Here is a 22,411-nt window from a genome sequence, read left to right on the forward strand (position 1 = left end):
TTTCACCTTGTTGGACAAGTGCAAAGAGCTGTAGATCCTGGACAAGTCAGGAAAACTGCATGTATTGCAACCTTCCTGAAAGCACAAGAACTGATGGCTCTGGAGCTGAGCGACTGTGAAACCCAGGCAAGGCACATTCTGCCTCCCTCCTTTGTAGTTTTCAGAGGCAAAAATCTAGCTTAAGTCAGTGATCCTTATCTGTACCTGGAGGTAGGTTATAGGAAGACCAATAGTTGTTTCAGTCTCCTTTCGTGAGAGTTACTACTGTACTCATTCAGTCACGATGTCCCTTCACCTGTTTTTCCCTAGCTGCATCACAAGAAGCATCTGATCTGAGGCTAAGTTGAAAGAGTCTTTGAGCAAAGCCCCCATTCATACAGCCATCAAAAAATATTTCTTCTTCTTTTTGTTTTTTTTAGACAGATCTGTGAAGTCATTTCCTTGAAGGATCTCTCACAGAAAATGTCAAGTAAGCCCATTCCTAGGAAAAGCATGTGACAAGCTGCATCCCAGCTTTTTGACTTGGGAGATCAGTGTCTCTCGCCAGAAGCAGTTGTCTCCAGGCTGATGGTTGTTCTGAACTACACAGGGACATTCTGTGGGATTGCCCTGATGTGCTCCATTTTAGTACTTGGACATTTGCAGTAGGAGATCTCAGGGAGTTTTTGGTGATAAACTGTTACAATCCTCCAAATATATCCAAGGAATTGTGGCTGGTTTATTTCAGGAGGTATAAATAATACCCGGAAATGGGGCTGCTGACACAAATTCAAACACTGAGATGCTCCCTTGGCTTTCAAAGTGAAACAGGCACAACACCATCTGTCAAAATAACATTAAAACCTCTCATGCTTACACAGAAGATATGGGCAGGGTCAGGGCCAGCATATCTGAGGTTTTATGCTAGAATAGACAGTACTTTCCAAGAGTCTTGCTCAGCTGATTCCACTCTGTAAATCTACAGTCCTTCAAGGAAAGGTCGCTACTGAACATCAAAGTAGACATTTTTCTTATAATTGAAGGAGATCTGCTCACTCATAACATCACTTAGCAAGCAGCCAGGGCTCATGACGATGTGCCACCTGTGGATGGGTATCACTTACTGGTGTCACACCAATAAAGAGTGATCCCACACTGGTGTATCTAGGAAGCTTCAGATCCAACTGGACAGTTCAGACTTACACTCCAGTACTGAAAAGCATGGCATATTCTTCTGTCTAAACCAGGAAGAAAATACAGATCCAAAGTCCCCTAGACTGCACACTATTGATCTGACTCTCGGGGGCACACCTCCGTCACAAGGGGATGATAACCGGTTGTGTTGTGAATGTTCATTCAGTACATGTCTCCCATGGTGTTGCGTATACGTGAGATCATCTCCTGGTCCGTTCATTCTAGGGTCCACAGCATCATAGAAGATGTGTGTTGATGTGTTAGATGTGTAGATGACTGCTCTCTAATGTATGTAGAAATGAGTTAAACACGATGCCAGGCTCAAACAGACAAAGCCAAGGTAGTGAGAAAGGAATGGGAATTAAATCTGGTTAAGTGTGCAGTCAGAAAGCAATCTGTGATACATCCAGATCAATGCAATGCAAACGAAGTCTTGCTTTTAAGCACAGGCCCTTTGCAGGCCCATGAAGCAGGAGCATGATTGCTCCAGTGGATGTACCTATGCCTGTCTGGTGGCAGGAGAAGAGCTTCCTTGGTGCCCTCTGGATCACTGTCTCAGTCAGACAGTTCTCCTGCCTCCTTATATATATGTTTTATAAAGTTTTGATAAAGAATCAAATGCCTCCTTAGGAGACAAATGCACTGGCCTGAAAAGCAGTATTGTGCCTTTAAGGTTCTTGGTATCTCTTTGGCTTTCCAGATCTTGGGACAAATCGTTCAGACAATCCCAGGCTCCGAGTAGTCAGCAGACCTGTTCATGTGACTTGGAAAACTGTGAGTTAATACTGCGCTGCTCTGTCTCGAGTCAATGATAAATCAATAGTGACTTTAACTGCAATGAGGTCAGTCCTGGGAAAAAGGGAAAATACATGTCTAGCATCTTTTAAAAATGCATATGACAGACAAAACAAGGCATTCCCCGTAACTGTGCAGATCCCAGAATCACAGAATGGTTTGGGCTGGAAGGGACCTTAAAGCTTATCCAGTTCCAACCCCCTGCCACAGGCAGGGACACCTTCCACTAGACCAGGTTGCTCCAAGCCCTCTCCAACCTGGCCTTGAACACCTCCAGGGATGGAGCATTCACAGCTTCCTTTGGCAGCCTGTGCCAGTGCCTCATCATCCTCACAGGAAAGAATTTCTCAGTCCTCCCTCTGTCAGTTTAAAGCCATTCCCCCTTGTCCTGTCCCTCCAGGCCCTTGTCAAAAGCCCCACTCCAGGTTTCTTGTCAGCCCTTTAAGCACTGGGAGCTGCTCTAAGGTCTCCCAGGAGCCTTCTCTTCTCCAGGCTGAACCAGCCCAGCTCTCTCAGCCTGTCTCCATAGCAGAGGTGCTCCAGCCGTCAGAGCATCTTCGTGGCCTCCTCAGGCACTCTCTCCAACAGGTCCAAGGATGAACCTGTATAATTTACTTAGGCACTCTGCTGGTAGTCATCATGGGGAGCACGTGGGTGAGGAATGTTCATTATACATTAATATTCAACTAAATCCTTCCCGGATTGTATTCCGAAGAGGTCCCCACTCGCTGCCTGTAAAGAGAATCCTCCTGTATACACTAGGGGGCAGAGGCCTCCTACGCAGGGACGTCTCCTCGGCAGCTGGGTTTGCTGCCTGACAGGTACATGGGCAGCCTCAACCCTGTTCCACTGTGTGATAAACCTTTGAGGGGATCTTTAGTGTAATCTGATTGCTATGACATACATTAAGTGCGCATATAGCCTCCTGTGGAGAACTCAGCTGTGAAATGTCTCGTGTTGCAAAACTCCAGACGCTACCAGAGCAGTTGTTTGGAAGCCACGCTGTTTGCTGGATTTCACCGCACTGTTCAGGCACTCAGATTCAGCCCATCTTGTCTCTGCTGGCACAGTTGTATCATGAACAGTGTTCCTGCTGCTGGAGCTACAGCTGTAGCAGCAATGGCAAGAAATGTGAGAGAATGTAGGCAAAGATGTGTTTTTCACTCGCTTGAGGGTGAGGTGAAAAGTGTCTTATATTGATTTTTGTTTTTAAAAATAGCAAGGCTTTATCACTATCTGTTTCTAAATGTCACTCGTGCTCATGTTAAGCAGCAGTCTTCCAAAGAATCCATTGTCATACTTCTGCAAGCTCCTCTGCACAGAAGCACTTAGAGTAGTTTATTTTACTGATTTTTAAAGTACATTAGTTTGTTTAAAATTCCTTCTCCTTCAGCAGGAGTGGCCATCCCTAAAATAGCCTTTGCTGGCATTTAGTTTATTTAACTTTGTATTAACACAATTTAATCAGGCCGTAAATTAGGTTTTGAACTGATCTAATTAAACTGGTTCCAACCAGTTTGATTTTCAATTCTGCAGTAGCTGAAGAGTTTATTACACTTTAAGATAAATGAAATGAGAGAGTTCATATAGGGATTTTCTACTGATCAAACAAGGCAGGTTTAAGGCAAATCTGCCGCTAAACCACTGTGGCTTTTCAAAACCCTGGGGCTTTATTTTTCCTTTTGTACAGTGGAAATGTACGTAAATTGAGGAAAAAAGCAAAGGAGTTCTTTTATGTATCAGGGAGGTTCAAGCACAGACCTCAAATTAAGGAAATAACAGTAACTAGTACCACCTCATCTTCTTCTTTGTAGCTTCCCCCCATCTTCCACATCTGACAAACATCAGTTGCTTAAAGAAGAACTTCAGGAGTTAGCTATGTTTTAAAGTCCGCAAGGTCTTTCACTTTGCTAATGAAGCATACTCCTTTTTCCATTCCATTGCCATATTATACCCAAATCACTTTGGTGTTCCCATACATACCATAGATGTTTTTACTAACAGTAATACGTGTTTCCAGAGCAGCAGAACTTTTCAGGCAAAGTTCTTGGTCAAAAGTTGTCTTCATGAAACATAGTCATACCACAACTCTCACAGCTAGCCAGAGTTGACTGTTGGTGATGGATAAGCTCTATCCATTTAAGCCTGTCTGTATTTGTCTCCAAAAGGCTACATAGAGCCTGGAGATCATTTCAGCCAGGGCTGGGCTGAAGTACAGCTGCTATTTAACAGCTCACATAATGATATCCGATAGTCAAGGAGGGAGAAACGAAAGAGAACAGCACATAGATCTGTCATTGTCAAGGTGAAGTTAGCCTGGAATTACTTAATAGAGAATTACAGGAGAGAGGATATTGCAAATAAATAAAAATCATAAACATTCATTTGAATACAAGCTACAGGTTTTCCAAAATGTCTGTGGTGTCTCTGGAGTTATATTTGCGTTTTCCTAAATCCATACAAGGGACGGGATATTTGCCCAAATAGAAACCAAATTGTGGTCCAAATATAAAGAGGAGGGAAGAATAGCAGAAACACCGATGTGCTGTGATAGAGCCAATGTAAGCGCTTGAGCAAAGGGAGGCGCTGCACCAGAATTTGTATCAGTGCTCAGGGATGCACTCTGAATTCCCTGACACGGACCATCTCCAAAGCAGCCCTGTGAAAATCCAGACCTGGGGCAGGCAGCCTGCTTGTGTTCTGCCTGGTTCAGTCAGGCGCTTTAAATCCATGGTAAGAGAATCCCAGTGCTCTGTGGCCGCATTGCCTGACAGTCACTAAGCAGTTCAATTCCAGCATCTGTGCTGTTGCTGAAGGCAGTACAAAACTCAGGAAGACAGAGGGTGGGTGTAGTGCTGTCAGAAGAGCTGCAGTACCCATCTCCAAAAGACAAAATCACAGTTCTTCATGACGTGAAGGGAAGATGCAGTTTCTTCATCTTCCCTATCAAAGCAAATGAGTTTACTCATCCAAATGTCAGGAAGAAGCAAATGCAGCACCACAGATACCTATATGTTAGTTATGGATGACTTACAGGTTGTATTCAGATGTGACTACAAAGCTGTGGTAAGTAATGTCAAAATCAGATCTATTATTTAAAAAGAAGAAAGATGCCTTCAGCGTAATTTAGAAAAGGAAACAGCAATGGTGCTGACTTTCTGTATGAGCAAGAGTAGCATATGAGACCAACCTTTCCCATGTACTCATCTGAGACACTTTGGGTCTTGTTTTTGTAACACACTGAGCAGACTATTCCACACTTTGTGATAGTCATGGGGTTCATCAAAGTCATGTCTTTCATTAAGGAAACCAGACTTGTTTCCTTTTAGACATGCAGAAATAGAGACACCAAAAATCACCAGCCAATTTTAAACATGTTGGTCTTTACCTCTCCCTGCCTTCATTTTCCATTGAGAAGGATGATACTCACCCTGAGCGAGAAGTGCTGTGAGGCACGCACTCCGGGGAGTGGAGAGCAAAGTGCTGTGTTGTGAGTGTAGATGCCCACTGTGCTGCATACAATGCCAACACTGAGATCATTTCTCACCCACCTCTGCTTTTCTCCCTGAACAACATTTCTGTCTCCCGTGTCTTTCTCAGAGCTTTTCACACTCCTGCTTATTCCAACATTTATACAGGAGGTTCCATAACAACATCAGATTTATTTAATTTTTCCACTTGGTGCAGCTATCTTAAAAGCCAGTTAAATCATTTCACCTCTTAAAGTAATTTCCTGTCTCAGAAGGCCAGTGTGACACTTTTTACAAGCGCAAAGCCTACTCTGCTTATTCAGGGAAGATTCCTCGTGAATGCTGAATCAAGTCTAGCCTCCAGATCCCAATCTGTAGTTGAAGCACTGGATGACACAGCAGATGCATTCAGCAGGTGATGGCAGATGAGTTTTCCTAGACCATGAAAAGGTGAACTTGTTCCCACTCTAGAGGTTGTATCTGAACAGAGAACCTCTGTTTGATTCTATCTCAGTACTAAGCTAACGTCTGTAATGGTCTCTTGTGCTCTTCTTATAGAGAGGAGGGCCTTTAACCACTAGAACCAGAGCACTTTCGCTGCAGAAGTGGGAGATTTGAGCAGCAGGGAGAGAAAAGCTTGTGGTTTGGGCACTGATCTAGGATACTTGTAATCTAGGCTCCCTCCTAGTTCCTTCACAAACTCCCTAAATGTTCCTACAACACAGAGATAGGAACCTTTCCGAGGCTCGACTTGTTCCTTAGAGAGTAAACTCTTGGACAGAGAGACTCCTGCTTATGATATACATGTGTTTTTCACTTACGTCAGTGAAGTTCTGACTCTTAAGGTTATTTGAATACATTTGCAGCTTCGTGGCTCAGCCAAATAAATCAGAGTTGAGCTGAAATCAGTCTGAACTGATCCACAGCAGAGATATCTGGGGTTTATTTGCATTCACGAGAAAAACTGTTAAAATGTTGCTCCGAGGTGTGGAACATACTTGAATAGCCCCCAAATTAAATCTGTCCTTCTTAAAATACTTGGAGTGAAAACAAGTTAAATAGCAGACCGACATTCTAAAAGTGCTGATGGTAGTGGCCACCTTTTTGGCAAACACAAGGACTCGTGTAGGCAGTGTAAAACTCACATCTGAATGTCTTCTCCACAGCTCCCATTTCTCTTCTCAAAGCTGTTCTACGTCCACCAGATTCAGTCAAAGTGAAGCTCCTTGCCTAATGTTGGGATTTGTTTTGTCTTGTGCTTTGATCTTGTTGTAAAGCCGATACATTTCTGACATGCTGAAATAGCTACTTTCAGTGTTAACAACATTAATGTAATTTTTGGTTCAGCCAAACTATCCTGCAAAGCGATGGATGGTTAATCATCCTAAGAATGTGCTGAAAGAGGCCAGTTGTCACCATCTCTTCCTGTTCTTTGTTGGTTTATTTGAATTATCCAATGGATTCCTATAAATAAGATACGATCTTCTACTGAAATCTGAGAGAGCGTGGAAAAAGCACACGAATAATACCATCCTCCTGGGGACTTTTCTAAGAAGGACTTCGCTTTTCTTTATTATGAAATAAAACTTATGCTCAAGGAGTGTACCAAATACTTTGATCTAAACTTTAGCTTCCAGTCTTGGGAGGCTTTTTGCTGCAAAATATTTAGCGTGAAGTCTGAAACAAGTGTAAGTTGACTCATGGAAGAAAGATTGAATCATAAAGAATAGCTGCTTGAAACATACACACCAATGAACCCAAACACCTGCAAATTGTAAAACTGACTCTAAACACCACGTGAGCTGACCAATCTACCAATCTCCACCAAAGGAGAAGGAAGAGCTAAAAAGTGGGGAAGAGCTAAAAGATGGAACAAAGAATGGATAATCCAACATCCTTTCGCTCTGCCTCCTTTGAAACCAAGGCTTTTTGGGAGGTCTGCAGTCCAGTTTGTGACAGCAGTCCTGAGAAAACACATCAGGCTTCTGAACAGGGATCATATTGCAAGATGGAGCTCTAAACAGATACCTGCATGGTTGCACTGTCCATCTCGTCCCAGAGAATAATGCATCTTTCTTCACCTTTTCCTAATGTTTTTCTGTGCTTCTGCCTCCCTTGTCATCCTAACTCAGGGTGTCTCCTGCCAGATACTGAGCTCACTGTGGTGCTTGTGCTGATGAATGCTGAGTGCCTCATGCTGTCAGAAGGACTGGCCTCACCGCTCCAAATGCTCAGAGCTCTGCCGTTTATATCTGCAGAGAGTCACCTGTTCAGTCATCCTGTTTACATCATGTTGGCTTGTTAAAAAGAAAAGCTGCCCAGTATGCTTATCTTAAATGTTGGTGAGGAAAAGATAGGCCCTTTTTATAGGGTGACAGGACAACAGCGAATTGAGCTGAAAGAGGCAGGGGATGGAACTACATGATCTTTAAGGTCTTTTCCAGCCCAAACCATTCATTCCATGACTCTATGGTATCTACCCAGTGGAAACTGATTTGAATTCAGTAGATTATTTTGTACCTTGTATGTAAATCCTTGCTTTCAGTTTTTGAATAGTACAAGTGAAAATAGGAGATGCATTCCTTGGAGACAAAATCCTTTGAAGGGATTTTGAACTGAATTCTGAAAGAGAGAACTTGATCAGTTTCTACCCTAGAGGCAGCTGAATTACTAACCTAGGTGTACAGTGTGAAACCTAGTCCATAGCCCATGTAATCAGTAGGTATTTTTCTATGGATGTAACTGGGTAACACATGCAGCCTATAATCTGTGTTTCCTGCTACAGTTGTTAGCCTTTTGGGGATTTTTCATGGGTTACCTAAATGCCACAGAAAGAGACAAAACTTAATTCAGATGTGCTATAACCCACTTTATGGGATGCTTCCCAGGGACTGATCTGCTTTATTATTCTCAAATTATGATTATTTCCAATGCAACCAAGATTAATTAAAGGCTTTCAAATCCCACTGATACTCAGAATCGCTGCAATAATTTTGCATTTACTTATGAAAAAGCTTCCATAATTGTAACTGCTTAAACATAGTAATAGAAAATATTTGACTATAATCTCATCGTTCTGTAATGATTTGAAAAATTGAGTGCTGTCATAGCTATTCTAAATCAGTTTCCCTACAATACAGTTAATGTCTCAGTTCAACAAAATCAACCCAAACTCATCAACGTTTATGCTCATGGCACGTTATATACACTCTGAAATGCATGATAATTAAAGTGGGAAATCAACCATCAGAGTTATTGCCAGACCAACCCACCAAGACTGCCCTCCCAAAGACAGCATTTATCATTGAGAATGGGTTAGACCAGATGTGTGCTTTTAAAACTGATCCGTTGTTGGAGACAGAACTTGACAGAACCTCAGGTTAAGAGGATGCAAGACTGCACCTTCCTCTTTTATGAGTTACTGTACCAGGCAAACACCTCTGATTAACCCCAAACTGGAGGAAAAAACCCTCTGAGAATCATTTAAGCATTAATAATGAGAGGGCATAGTTTTGACAGAGAAAAAGATGAGAGTTGTTGATCAGTTTTTAACAGAAAATGAAGTGCAATATTGACTTCGGGCTCTATCCACTTCTGTAAACCTGGGAGGTGACATCTGTTAACAACTGCCAGGCAATTTCATCAACTGTGAGGTGTCCTGCACCCTCCTTGCAAAGACCCTCAGCCTTCTTTTTCCAAAGTGGCCAAAAGCTGAGACACATTTTGTTTCCATGTAAAGCAACTGTAACGCGTCTTCATATTGACAGCTTCCATTTGAGGGACTCTAACCTTCCGTGTTTCACCTGGAGCAATGATCTTTCTCTGATCACCTTTGGACACTGAAGCTGCTCAGCACCACTTTTCCTTTGAGGGAAAAGGGGTGAACCCTTGCTTTGCCAAGGCTGTAAGGACTCCCATGGTTCTTGTAGTATGTTTTTCTTGGATACACTGCAACTGTAGATGCTACTCAAGGCCTTGCCATGGGAGTTATTTTTTCCACTAAAGAGCAAACAAGCTGGGGAATATGGGAAAACAGAGGCAAGTAGCCTTCCATTGCTGTGCAGAGACACAGCTGGCCAGCAGCCAGCAAAGCCATCACTGCAGTTGTGTGATTTAAAAGAATAAAAGAGAAATGTAATATTTGATGACAACCTAATGTCAGAGTCCATGACATCACTTGCTTCCAGCTGCTGATGCATCATGTGAAAGAAATTACTTCGGACATGAAAGAGTGTGAATCTAACTGCCAGGAAAAGTAACTGCATTCAGAAAGGAAGTCGGAGGGAAGAATTTATCCAGTGTTTGGTTAAATTAAATTACTTTACAACAGCTCCAACTCCCAATTCCCTCTGTCCCTGTCAGATTCATTACTAAATCCTCACAGCCTGAGTGCACTCCTATATGATTCAGTCTTTTGGCTTCCCCATGAGCAGAACGGGCCATCATCTTGATTGAGGGGAGGTGAGAAAATGGCATGGAGAGAAAATACAACTACAAACACTTTAGGAGTCAAAGTCCCTGGCGTGTGTCTCAAGAACTTTGGGGAGGCTTCCAAGGGCACTTACCACTTCCAGTAACATGGGTGTTTGGGTGCTCTCATTCTCCTTATCTCAACTTCCAGAAATATTCCTGAGAGTTCACCAAACCTGTGTATACTCATCACTTCCCATCCAGATCGATTTCCCTGGGAAAGGAAAGAAGATGGGATTGTGACAGTGCAGGTACTTCGGGGCTTTTGAATCAAGGGTTGGAAAGTGTAAGGCCAGGTTGGACAGAGCTCTGGGTGACATGGTCTAGTGTGAGGTGTCCCTGCTCATCGCAGGGGCTTGGAACTGGACGATCTTGAGGTACTTTCCAACCCAAACCATCCTGTGATTCTGTGATTCTATGCTACTTAAAAATCTCTGCAGGTGAGTTCACTATTTAGACAGTAAATCTGATGGCTGGCATTTTGTTAGTTGTTAGAATTCACCTCCTAGTGTCCAGCAGTCTCAAGTGTGCAAAGGAAACCCTGCTGCAGCAAAATGGAAGCTCATTTTTAGAAGACTAGAGTTTTACTTGTTATTCTGAAATCCCTTCCATTGTCTCTCCAGCTACTATAATGGAATGACATCTAGAGGAGAGCAGGGCCCAGCCTGCTGAGCAGGACAGCTCTGATGAACTCCATTCTTTGGTTCATCAGCAATCTCTCTTGGAGGTTTCTGGTCTGAGTATGCCTATGTGATATTCCCTTCAAATCATATGATGTTCCTTCCCTGCCTAACTCGGCAGCCTCACATAGGGTCTGTTCCTGTGAAGGATCCAAATTTCCACTTGTCTGAAGTCTGTTCCATCAAGTGTAATAAATCTCAGCCTGCTCCATTCTTCCTCTACATCTCTTTTTGACACAACAAAAATGGTAGGTGATTCCCTTACAACTACTGTTGCTAGTGACACAAATGGCACTTCTCACTGGACCCTGTAAGTCTTGTTCAGCCCCATCCATTCCCTTCACAGGGAAGAAGAGGAATTAAGCAAACTGTCTCTTAATGATAGATAGGGCTGCGAAAAAGAAAAGTATTTCATTGTTTCAACATTTTGTTTCTTTTAGGACATGTCAGAAATGTGAAACAGAAGGAAACAAAGTGGTTGGGTGTTCGTTTAGGGTTTTTTATGTAAAACACACCTGCCGTCCAGTCCAGAAATGGCCCTGAGAAGAGTTAAAGAAATTTGCTTGTGTAGCTGAGGAATGAAGCGAGTATCTCTGCCAACAAACAGTGGGTGTTTCCAGGATACCGTCTCTCCTATCAGAAAGGGTCATTTCAAGACATTTCCCTGGCAGCTCTTATTAATCTCCTTCTCTCTGAGCCAGAAGAGAGGAAGATGTCAGGCAGCTGAGCTCTTGCACTGTTCCTATTCTCCTATGCAGGGCAATGCTGTCATCAGCTAGCAGGAGAGAACGTAAGGGAACTGGTGAACCTCCAACATTTAGAATCTGGTTCAGACAACAAGGGCTACAGGGTTCTACAAGCACATCCAGAAAGGAGGAGGGCAAAGGATTGAAGGATGAGTAGGAAGTTAACTCAGGGGTTCTGCTGAAGACTTGCAGGCTGCATACCTCTCCTCTCCTTGCTTTTGCATCTCATTAACTTACTCTAAGCAATTAGGTGAATTCCCCTGGGAAGAAGAGAGCAGCCAGCTGGAACTCTGTAGTATCCATCCAGCAGGAAGTGGGGATCAAAGACATGACATCCAGAAACCCATTAGAGCTGCAGTCTAGCTCATCAGCTCTCATTCAGGAAAATGGATGGTAATATCTCCTCTCTAGGGCAGATCTTCACCTTCCCCAGATCTAATGGCTTTTTAAATACATAATTTCAATCAGCTGTTAGTACCAGCCAGACCACGAAGTATCTTTCACCTTTTCCAAAAGAAAAGAAGAATGGGAAGGCCCTTGCTTGGAGCCCAGGGAGTTGTGAAGGATGGCAAACCGCATGCTGAGGTGAGGGCCCATCCCAACTCTTGAAATCTGTCTTCTTACTCAGGCACCTAAACGTGGGCTTAAATGCTTCAATTTACTTACACAGAGGTTAAAACTCCAGGTGTAGCAACTGTAGTAGTAGAGTGGGAAACGTCAGTGATCTGAAACTCTGTAGCCTGCAGCGATGGCTTAAAAATCCTAGATGGGTGCCCTTTTAGGAATAACTCACTTCACTGACCCAGGAGCAACCTGGAACTACCTGGGGGAGGTGGAAGGACAGCACAAGAGGGAGCCTTGTCCTAGGCATACTAGCTGGAGGAGGTGGGAGCCTTGCAAGGAGAACTACGCTGTGTTGCTGAATTTACTGCTCGAATCCAGAACCAGGAAGGCAGCTCAGGGAGTTCGCAGCTGCAAGAGTGGATGTCTCCAGAGCAGAGGCAGGGGGCAGCAGGGAGACACAGCTCTGGCTAGAACTAGTTGGGGATGGAGAAGCTGCTCTTGGTACTGTTAAAATGAACTCTTACTATGCCTGCACACGTGGCTATGTATGTATGGAGACTTGCTATAGGGCTGAAAATCTCCCTAGGTGCACGTGTACGCTGTTCTTTCCATAAGGGCTTTGCTTACCTCTAGCTTAGAGGGAAAGCACGATCCAGTGTACAGATCTCTGTCTGGGAAAGATGTTCTTGCTTGAAATAATTTTATATGCTAGGACTGGTGTTTTCCAGTGCCTGCTATAATAGAGCTGCTTTTCAGGGTCAGGCTCTGCTGACCTTTGCAGTTTGTTGTGTGGCAATAAACAGAGCTACATACAGAAAATAGCACAGATAGAGCACTGTTGTCTGGCAACATCATTTAGGAATATTTCCATAGCTCTATTCCTTTAGCCATTCAAAATTATAAAGAATCAGCTTAGATCTGCCAGATTATTAAACCGTGCTGCACTTATTCAAAGCTCAGTTTTTCCCCTTTCACAGACATAGGAACAGACAAAGGTAAATATCTATCCATCATAGAAATATTATGGTAAATCCTTAAAATCTATTATTGTACCATAGGCAAAAATAGATCCTTGGAGAGAGCCAAAAGGCTTTATTTTAAATTAAATGCCCACAGCCCAGTAGGGCTTTAAAACTCTTAATCTTGTCCTCTTCGGTGCCCTCTTCCAGCTTTTCAAAACACAGAGATCACTCATTGCAGGGTGGAAACTTGGACAGTATTTCTTGTGACTTCATGTTCATCTCGTCCCTAAAAGGTGCAGTGGAATCTCACAGGGCTGGAAGCTGAATATCCCCATCATATCCCACCAAACCCAACCCAGTCTATGTGACACACTGCACACTTAAAAACCAGCTTGTGTTTTTCCTGCTGAGATCGTAGCTATCTCAAACACATGCAAAGCTGCCCAATTATGGTTATGTGGTCACACTGTAGTGGAATGACTGTGACCCAGAAGTAGGAAAAACTTCTTCAGACAATGAAGTGGTATTTGAATTCTAACTGTTTTATCCCCTCAACCATAGGCCCAGGTACAACCTTTAGGAGCCTCAGGGTCCAATGGGGAAGGATTACCCTTTACAATCTTACTTTTACTTAACTTCAGTAAAACTCAATGCATATTTTGTGTGCTCCTAGTGCCTCTAATTCAGTATGTGCTATGAAGAAGGGAACATTAATGCTGAATCAGGGCTTACTCCCCAAATATGCACGTTTATATTCTTTTTATCAGCTAATGTGCCATTGTAAAGGCCTGCTGCAGCACAGGGCACACAGCTGTGGTAGACACTAACTGCGGGGCTGGGCTCTTCTCTGGCACCAGGAAAAGCAAGGAAAGGTGGCATTGAAACTGCTGGTAATATCCAGACTTAAATGCAGTGGGCATTCATGTCAGACCTTCACATCTTCATCCTTGGGAGTTTACTTGCTGAGGGAAAACCAAAGTTACTGCTGCCATATATGCATTGCATCAGGGGGAAATATAACATCCTGTGCTTGTTCTAGGGTTCCTAAACTTTCTTGCCGATCGTGTGTGTATATAATTCCTTATCAGAGTCCTTTGCTGTGCCTAATATATGCCATACATACATTAATATTTTCCATGCATACATTTTTAATCTCTTCAGGTCTGTAATAGTTCTTCAAAGCCCTGCTGCAAAACCTGGAGCCAAACAGCTGTTCTTCACTCAGCACTAATACTCTGCATATGCGTGCTGTTCATGGATGTATCAGATGTACGCACCCCTTCCTCCAAGGAACCCACGTGAACTTCAGGCAGGTCACAGCCACAAATACTGTAGAAGATAGAGGATGTCTCTCTGTTTCACAAGTGAGTGAAACAAGGCGGAGAGGCACTAAGCCCCACTGCTAACACCCTACAACATGGCTGGGGCAGAGCCAGAAACAGACCTCTTGGCTGCACTGAGCCATATCACTTGGTACAGTACAGGGTGAAGTGCAGGCAGGAATGTGTGGAGGAGGCTCCCAGAGAACAGAATTGATTCCTTTATGCTCTGGGTGGATGTACAAGCTCAGGCAGAATTGGGTACAGTACACAGACTGCCCTAAATTACATTGACTTGCCACAGGTGTCTCTGCATGGTGTTCCTGCTCCCTGAACAAGAGCTGGCACAGAAAATACTAACCAGTCACTGCTTCATTCTGTCATTATAGGTGTTCCTGTAGGAGAGCAGGAGTGGGAAAATGACTAGATAACCCAGCTCAGAGGTTGCTGACAGCTGGGAAAACCAGCATCTTTCTGACCTGTTTTACCTCTGAAGCAATGCAAAAGGGCTGGTGCAAGCTAAACATCCAGAGCCCTTTTCTCAGGTCTCCAGCCATCCCAGAATTGTGCCATGCCTGTGACAGTCACCTGCCTGAACACAGACAGTTCTCAGCATGTAATTCAGTGCTGTGCTTCCTCTTGAGCCTTCTGTGGCAAAATACTAGCCTGTTTTATTCTCTATCACACTGGCATAAGCATGAACATAAAGTAAATCTGCTGACTGTAGAATTACTCTGTGTTTATCCATTTCTTTCTATATTTTACATGATTGAAAAATTCAACTCACTGGTGAGGAAATGCTGTAAAATACTGGCTTCCACTGCAAGGATGCTGATGGTCTTTCTGTTGCTGAACTGAATGAGCAGTGACAGTTTGGACAACTCATCTTTGAAACACACTGAAGGCTGTCTTGTCCACCCAGTTCAAAACATGACAGGGAGTAATAATTTAAAAAATGAAGCTTATAATAAAAGAAGAATGGAAGGAGCAGGGTACTTTAGGGTAGTAGTTGTTTTATTAATTAGATTGATACGATTTTGTCTGTTTCTTTTTACAATTGGATTGATTGTGGTTCATTCTGTCTTGTTCTTGCTGTTATAACAGAGCCCACACCATATCAACTGGGTGCCTCCAAGGATTTAAGTGAACAGAATGACCAATATCTATCATGCAGCTGTACTCCCCTCTCCATGGAAGGAGGTATTTCTGCAGGGCAGGACAGGACCTTGTTTTGGTAAGGTATTTTGGTTTTGGTTTTTTTTTTTTCCCATTGTTATTGAGGAGAAGAGAAGCTGCATGGAGACCTCATAGCATCCTTCCAGTATCTGAAGGGGGCCTACCGGGGTGCTGGAGAGGGACTCTTCATTAGGGGCTGTAGTGATAGGACAAGGGGTAATGGGTGAAAACTTAAAAGGGGGAGATTTAGGTTAGATATAAATAAGAAATTCTCTGCTGTGAGAATGGTGAGGCACTAGCACAGGCTGCCAAAGGAAGCTGTGAATGCTCCATCCCTGGAGGTGTTCAAGGCCAGGTTGGAGAGGGCTTGGAGCAACCCGGTCTAGTGGAAGGTGTCCCTGCCTGTGGCAGGGTGTTGGAACTGGATGAGCTTTAAGGTCCCTTCCAACTCAAGCCATTCTATGATTCTATGATTCTTTAAATCAATACATGTCTCTCTTGGTTTTCCCTAAGGAAAACAGGTCAGGGGAAGGAATATACCAAGCACTTAGAACACATCTCTATTGCCAAGTCTCAGGCCCTCATGATGTGAGCATCATCTTCATCTTCACACTTTGGTGACCTTTAGGATGCTATCAGCATGGCAAGCCTCAAGATGTGGACACAGACCTTGACTCCAGAGGAAGAGAGTGTATAAAGTAGCAAAGGACAGTTCTGCCTGTGTTTGAGAGGGTCAGCAGCACCATACAGGTCTGTCAGGGCCCCGCTAGCTGTGTAGGGCTCTGTCCAGGAGAAGGTTTTGGCAATACTGAAAGCAAAACGTTGGGTATGGTCACGGCAGAGGCTGAAAGGAGTAAAATAGCCTTGGCTGTACTGTCTGCTTTTCCTATCCAGCATTTGCTTCCTGTGCAGCTGGTCCCCCCTCCTGCCCAATAGACTTCTCATCCGGCTCCTGCTGCAAGAGCCACCCCTCCCACCAGCAGCCAAACCTCCTTTCCAACACATACCCACACACAGCAGGGCCTGTGCTGCTGCCCCTACAAACAGCCACCACCCCACAGCTGTGATAGCTCTTTCCCCAAATGCTTATAGCCTGTGGGCCAGTTGGAGATGTTACACAGTTAGGACAGGTCCATGCCCTTCTATAAGTGTGACCTTGCTTGATTTCAGGATTAAATACATGCTGCAGTGGATGGGTATATGTCCTTCCTACATGTAAGATCTTTTTCGTTTTTATGGCCCCACTGTCTTGCATAAGGACAAGTTGCTCTCAAGCACTGCAGTGATTTTCTTTGGCAGCAGGATATATAAATTCAAATGAAGAACATGGCTTAAGGAGAAGCAAGATCTTTTAAGACCCAACATTGGACTTCCACTTGAAGAATGTGCACTGAGATTGCGAGTGAGTCAGGGTGGAACCATCATTTTGTTCTCTTTGAACAGCACCTAATGCAACAGTGCCAAATGCCATGGAGAAGGCTTCTTGGCAGCACCAAGCAACTACAGCAGAACTGGTGCCTGGAGACCTCCGTCTGTGCCTATGAAAGAAACTTTTCTTCTTTCTTGCCTCCATCCTTGTCCCTGGATTGGACAAGCAACCTGTTTCCATGCTTTCCATTTAGGCTAACCTCAGACACGTGGTTTCCACTTGATTGAAAACAAGTGTGCTGAAAGCTGTCTGCTCTTTCTTCACTCTATGAGGTGGACTGTTGCCTAGCTCCAGTCTGGAAACAATTATTTCCCTCTTGTACCTACCCATTATGAAAAGTCAAAGGCTTATCCCTGGACTTTTTCCTCTTTCCACATTTATTAGGTGCTTCTTTCATAAAGAAAAGCTTGTGATTGCATATAATGCCCACAGAACAGCTCTAGCTCTGGATGTCACATATTTCTGCTGCATGACGAAAATGTTGCTGTGTTTTAAGGCCAGGTTTCCCTTAGGGAGTTTTGTATCAGTCACTGTGCCACAGGGAATTCACCACTGGTGAACAGGGTAGGATGGATGTCTGATGGTGCTTGACTGTGTGGGACTTTAAGAAAGGGCTTTAAGCACTCATTGTGGTTATGCTGGTGTAAATACTCTTAACCCCAAAGGCTGGTCAAAACCTCTGCACACAGATATGTGCAGTGCTTGCAAGCCTGTTCAGAGGCTGTTAGCACAGCACAGTGCAGCTGTTTTACAAAAAGGAGTTACCTGCCTTTTTGTACTCTGGATTTATTATTTCTTCCAAATGTTCCCACTTTTTGGTGTGTGTTTGCAGACACGAGGGAATGGGAGCAACAGATGACCAGAAGCTGTAGATATTTGCACACAGGGGGAAGCTTGTGCCCATGAATAGTGCCATTATACTCAGCACTTTGCTGAGAAAGATTGATCACATACTTTATTTCATGAAAGACTAGCTAGTTCCTGACTGAGCACAGACACTGAGGAAACGGGCTGGAGTGGAAAGAGACTAAAAATCCCTGTTCCTGCCTGAATTCAAAATAGCATTTCTTTTACTGGAAAAACAAACATAAGCTCATTTTGGGTGTCTCTGTCTGTCTGCCTGTGGGATTGGCAATCCACACCTTCTGCAGATCCGGAGATCTGCCCCTGTTTATGTTCTAGAGGTTATGTCTTAATTACATCTATCTTAATTACAAGAAGCTGATCTGCTGTGACATCAGTTTCCCTCTCTAGGGGAAATTCCTAGCTGTGAAATCCTAGCAGATACAAATTGCTGCTGTTCTTCTTTTCCCCTCTCCCTTCCCCTTGGCCGTTGCAGACCAACCCCAAAACTGCATCTGGGCTTGACCTTGAAGGCTCCTTTGAGAGTGAATGGCAGTGCCTGCTCTCCTGAAGTGCTGACATACAGACAACTATTTCCAATTAGCTATCTTGATACAGAAATCATGTTGTACCACAGCCAAGGCCCTGCTCCCTCTGCCAAGCGGTACCTGTGCCTGGGGGCCGCGGGAGCTCAGGAAGAGCTGTCTGTGGCCTACCAAGGGCAGTGGCCAGCACAGGTTAGCTTCGGCCCTGCCTAAACCTGGAGCAATGCCGCTGCGAGAGGATGCGCCTACAACCGAGAGGATGTGCCTGCAGCGCTGGTGTTTGGCGTCTGGAGCTGCGGGGGTCATCTCACTGCCACGGGACGCGCTCACCCGAAGCCGTGCCGCCGGGCACGGGGTGCTTTGCACCAGCCTGGCTCGGGTGCGGATGCCCAAGTGCTGAAGAGCAGCAGGACGAGGGGGACGGTGGCTGTGCCTGGGGAGGGGGATCCGCGCCGAAGGGCTGCGCTGCTCCGTGCCTTCGGGCTGCGCGCCTGCGGCCGCGGCGGCCACTAGCTCCGCGTTCCGGGGATGCGCGTGGAGCGGGATGCGGGAAGGGGGAAGCTGGGGGGATGCCAGGCAGGGGGATACCCCCACCCCGGGACCGGCCGGGGCTGGAAAACAGCTTCGTGTGTCTTTAACCCACAGGAGCCAGCACGCTGCGGCGGTGTGGTTTTTTTCCTCTCTCAGTTAACAATGGAAACTTTTTTTTTCTCAGTGTTTCCCTGCAGCCGAGCGAGCGGAGAGAAAAAAAAAAACTTGTTCCGCTGAGTTCAACCCCAGACAGGCTCACAACTTCCTTCCTGCTCTCCTACCCCCTCCCTCCGCTCTCCTCCTCCTCGCCTCTCCTCTCCTTCTCCTCCTTCTCCTCCTCCTCCTCCACCTCCACCTCCTCTCTCCGCCTTTCCAGCCGCACAGGGAGCGGGCGCCGGGGCCGCGGCGCGGACCTGGCCGGAGCGCGGAGCCACCTTCGCAGTCTCCGCAGCCGAAGCGCGAAGCGGGGGAACCCGGCGTCCCCCGGCCCGTTCGCTGCCCCGCAGGCGGAGGAAGCCCGGCTGGACCCGCGGAGCGAGTCCCGCGCCCGTGGAGATGGGTCCCGCTGCGCCCCGCGGCCGGCGGCGGCACTGAGGGAGGCGCGGACCCTGCTCCCAGGTAAGCGGCAGGGGGGGGCACACACGGGCCGGGGCCGGGGCCGACCCCTCGGCCGAGACACCCTCGAGCTGCCGCCCCAGGGAGGAAGGGACGAGGTGGGGCCCTGGCGGAGGGGCAGGGGGGTGCCCCGGAGCCGAGCGGGCTGTCCCGCACCCGGTGTCTGGCTGAGCAGCTTGTGCTGGTGCTCGCTTAGCTGAGAGCGTTGCGGTGCCGGGGATCCCTGCAGAGTGGGTGTCCGCGCTGCCCGGGCTCTGCTGAGCCGCACGCTGCCTCCCAGCAGTGCCTGGAGGGATGGGGAGCCTTTAGTCACTGCGGACTGTGCTTAGACCTGCGGGCATTTACCTGCAAGGAGGAGCACAGGGGGATGCACAGGGGTACCCCTAACAGCATCGCACACACGTGTACTCCCCTAGCCAGAGTTAGCACACGTGTGTAAACATGCCTGCACGCTATGTAGCCAGCGTGTTTGTGTACACCTGGTGAGTTCCTGTGCCTCAGCATGGGATGGGGATTACAGCTCCAGTGGCACATGGAGCAGACAGGCGTGAAGGAAGGTATACTGAAGTGCAGAGGGCACAGAGAGCCACCTACAGAAATCAAGTCTCTCACATGCTTACACACACACACAAAACAGGGCAGACACCACCACGCATCTCTGTGTGGGGTCTGGCTGTGACTTAGAGGCGTGTGCAGTAAAGGCAGATGAGCACAGGGGAGGCATGTATAGACAGGGAATGCGTGAAGATATGCAAAGCCTTGTGTGTTGTTGCACATGGTAGGTTATGTCAGTGGTGGAGACATGGTCCCACACCACAGAAAACTGCAAGCAGGGGACATTCATGTGTATCACTGAACAGAAATCCATGTTGGAGACTTGATCTCGGTCATAGGTGACAAACCAGAAGGTGGCAAATTGGAGCTATCTGGAGTATTTCCCTTCTTTCAGCTCACACCAGTTGACCATAACTCCCAAATTCTGTTGCGGGAACAGCTGCTGACTGTATGTCCTCTCAGACACTGGTGCTGCAGCTGCCTCCGCAGGCAAGCTGGAGGCAAGGCAGGGAAGGCAGGAAAAGGGGGAAACAGCCCCAGACGATTTCCCCTTGGCTCAAACCCTTCTGATGACCAGGCTGGGCCATGTCCCCAGGGGTGGGACACTGGGGATGCAGGAAGGTGTGTGCAGGGACAGGAGGAGGCAGTCAGGAAGGGAAGAGTCTGGCCAGCTGTGTGCACAGCTGGAGGGTGAGCTTAAGGGGGGTGCAGAGCTATTTTCACCACTTGCTTCTTTCTGTTTCTCCAGCCATCGCATTTTATGGAGCTGCAGGCCGGGGCCAGCCCAGCTCCCCTGCTTCTTCCCAGTGATGCTGCTGGTCCCAGTGTGGAGAGACCCTGGGCAGCCCCACGGAGCCTGAGCGCCGAGGAGGCAGCGGCAGCGGCCCCCCTGTGCGCCCCGGCTGACTACTATGGCTGTGTACTGCTATGCACTCAATAGCTTGGTGATGATGAATAGCAACAGCCAGGTGACAAGCAGCAGGAGCAAGACGCCGCCTCCTCCAGGACAAGTGCTGCCCAGGGGCCTGGAGACACCCAGCAGCTGCCGCCCGCTCCCTGTCTTCAGCTCGGCCCCTGTGCCACCCCGCTCCCCACGCCGTGGCCCTGCTTTCCTCTTCCCGCCCCTTGAAGAGCCTGTGCGGCAGCCCGGCAGCCCCAGGGGACGGCGTGGCAGCCAGGGTGAGGAGGGGCAGCCAGGACCCCCCATGGCACGGCAACTTCAGCGGGAGCTGCACAATGTTCAAGTGAACCAGAAAGTGGGGCTCTTTGAGGCACAAATCCAAGCGCACAGCTCTGCTGCCCAGCCGCCACGAAGCCCACGGCCATCCCGATCCCGACCTGCCAGCCCCACGGTGCCAATGGTGGGACTTGGAAGTGGATCCCAGCCACAAGCTTATGAGAAAAGTGAGGCCCCTGGTGTTGGTGGGGTGCAAGTTTGGCCAAGCGCTGCAGAGCCCTCCGGGAGTTCAGTGGTGATGGTGGTCCCGACTGTAGGGCTGGCGGTGGGCAGCAGCCCCCTGGGGCCATCAGGGCCTGCACCACGGCAAGATGAGGTGGTGGTGGCCCCTACAGGACATGAGGGCCAGTGCCCAGCCATCAGCGGGAGCATCCCTGCTGTCATTGTCACGGACCTGGGGGGCCCGGAGGAGGAGGCGGGCGCCGTGCCCCCCAGCAGCCTGCCCGTCCGGAAGCTGTCATCGTCCTCAGCCTCTTCCACAGGCTTCTCCTCATCCTGGGAGGAGTCCGAGGAGGACATCTCCAGTGACCCCGAGCGCACCTTGGACCAGACACCGGCCTTCCTGCAGACCCTGGACCAGCAGAAGCCCCGAGTGGTGAGTCTTGCACCAGCACTGGGGAGGTGGGGTGAGGGCTGACAGCATTCTTGCTCACAGACAGAACTGCAGAGGGAGGGCAGAGGTCTGCAGAGAAACTTTCCATTTGCTCAGCGGCATTTGCTTTCCCTTACATGAAAAGCTGATCCCTGTTCCCAGTCTGAAAGTCGCCTCCACGCAGGAGAGGGCATCAGTACCCATCCCACTGTGCACGGTCTTTGCAAGGCTTCCCTGGTGCTGCACGCTGCCTGCTGGTGTGCTTAATATACACCCAGAGACTGCAGCCTTCTGCTGACATGTGGTTAGGAGCCTCATCTTTTCCTCAGCACAGCTTCCCTGGGTGCTAGAGGTTTCCCATGATTTACATGAGCCTAAGGGAGAATATATTTCCTTCTCAGAGTCAAAACTGTGTGGGCCAACTGTCTGTTAAAGTTTATTCTTATGCCCATCACCATAGTGTCTGCCTGCCTTTCACATGGAAGCAAAAATCACTAGAATTTCTGGTAATTCCCCTTTTGAAGAACACTTTTTGCTTGTGGGGTATGTTATATTTTAGGTAAGCATATTTTTATTTGGTATTAACATTAAGTTCCTTTGTTTCTGGATCTTTGTGGTGGGGCTGGTTGGGAGGCTTCAGGTGAGAGAAAGCAGCAGTGCTGTATCACCCTTAAAGCAGAAAGGTCTCCTTGGAGAGAAAGGCTTTGAT

The 22,411-nt window shown here is 46.9% G+C and overlaps 1 protein-coding gene across 1 annotated transcript in view; it reads left to right on the plus strand.

The window, feature by feature from the left end:
- The first annotated feature begins 18,838 nt into the window (after positions 1 to 18,838).
- Positions 18,839 to 22,411, plus strand: part of ITPKB (inositol-trisphosphate 3-kinase B) — a 69,242-nt gene continuing 65,669 nt past the window's right edge. The window contains exons 1-2 of the mRNA XM_065679751.1: positions 18,839 to 19,321; positions 20,622 to 21,705. Of these exons, the coding sequence (XP_065535823.1) occupies positions 20,785 to 21,705 (921 nt within the window). The 5' untranslated portion in view covers positions 18,839 to 19,321; positions 20,622 to 20,784. The remainder of the gene's footprint in view (positions 19,322 to 20,621; positions 21,706 to 22,411) is intronic.

Source organism: Lathamus discolor, chromosome 5 (genome assembly GCF_037157495.1).
Source record: "Lathamus discolor isolate bLatDis1 chromosome 5, bLatDis1.hap1, whole genome shotgun sequence".
NCBI lineage: Eukaryota > Metazoa > Chordata > Aves > Psittaciformes > Psittacidae > Lathamus > Lathamus discolor.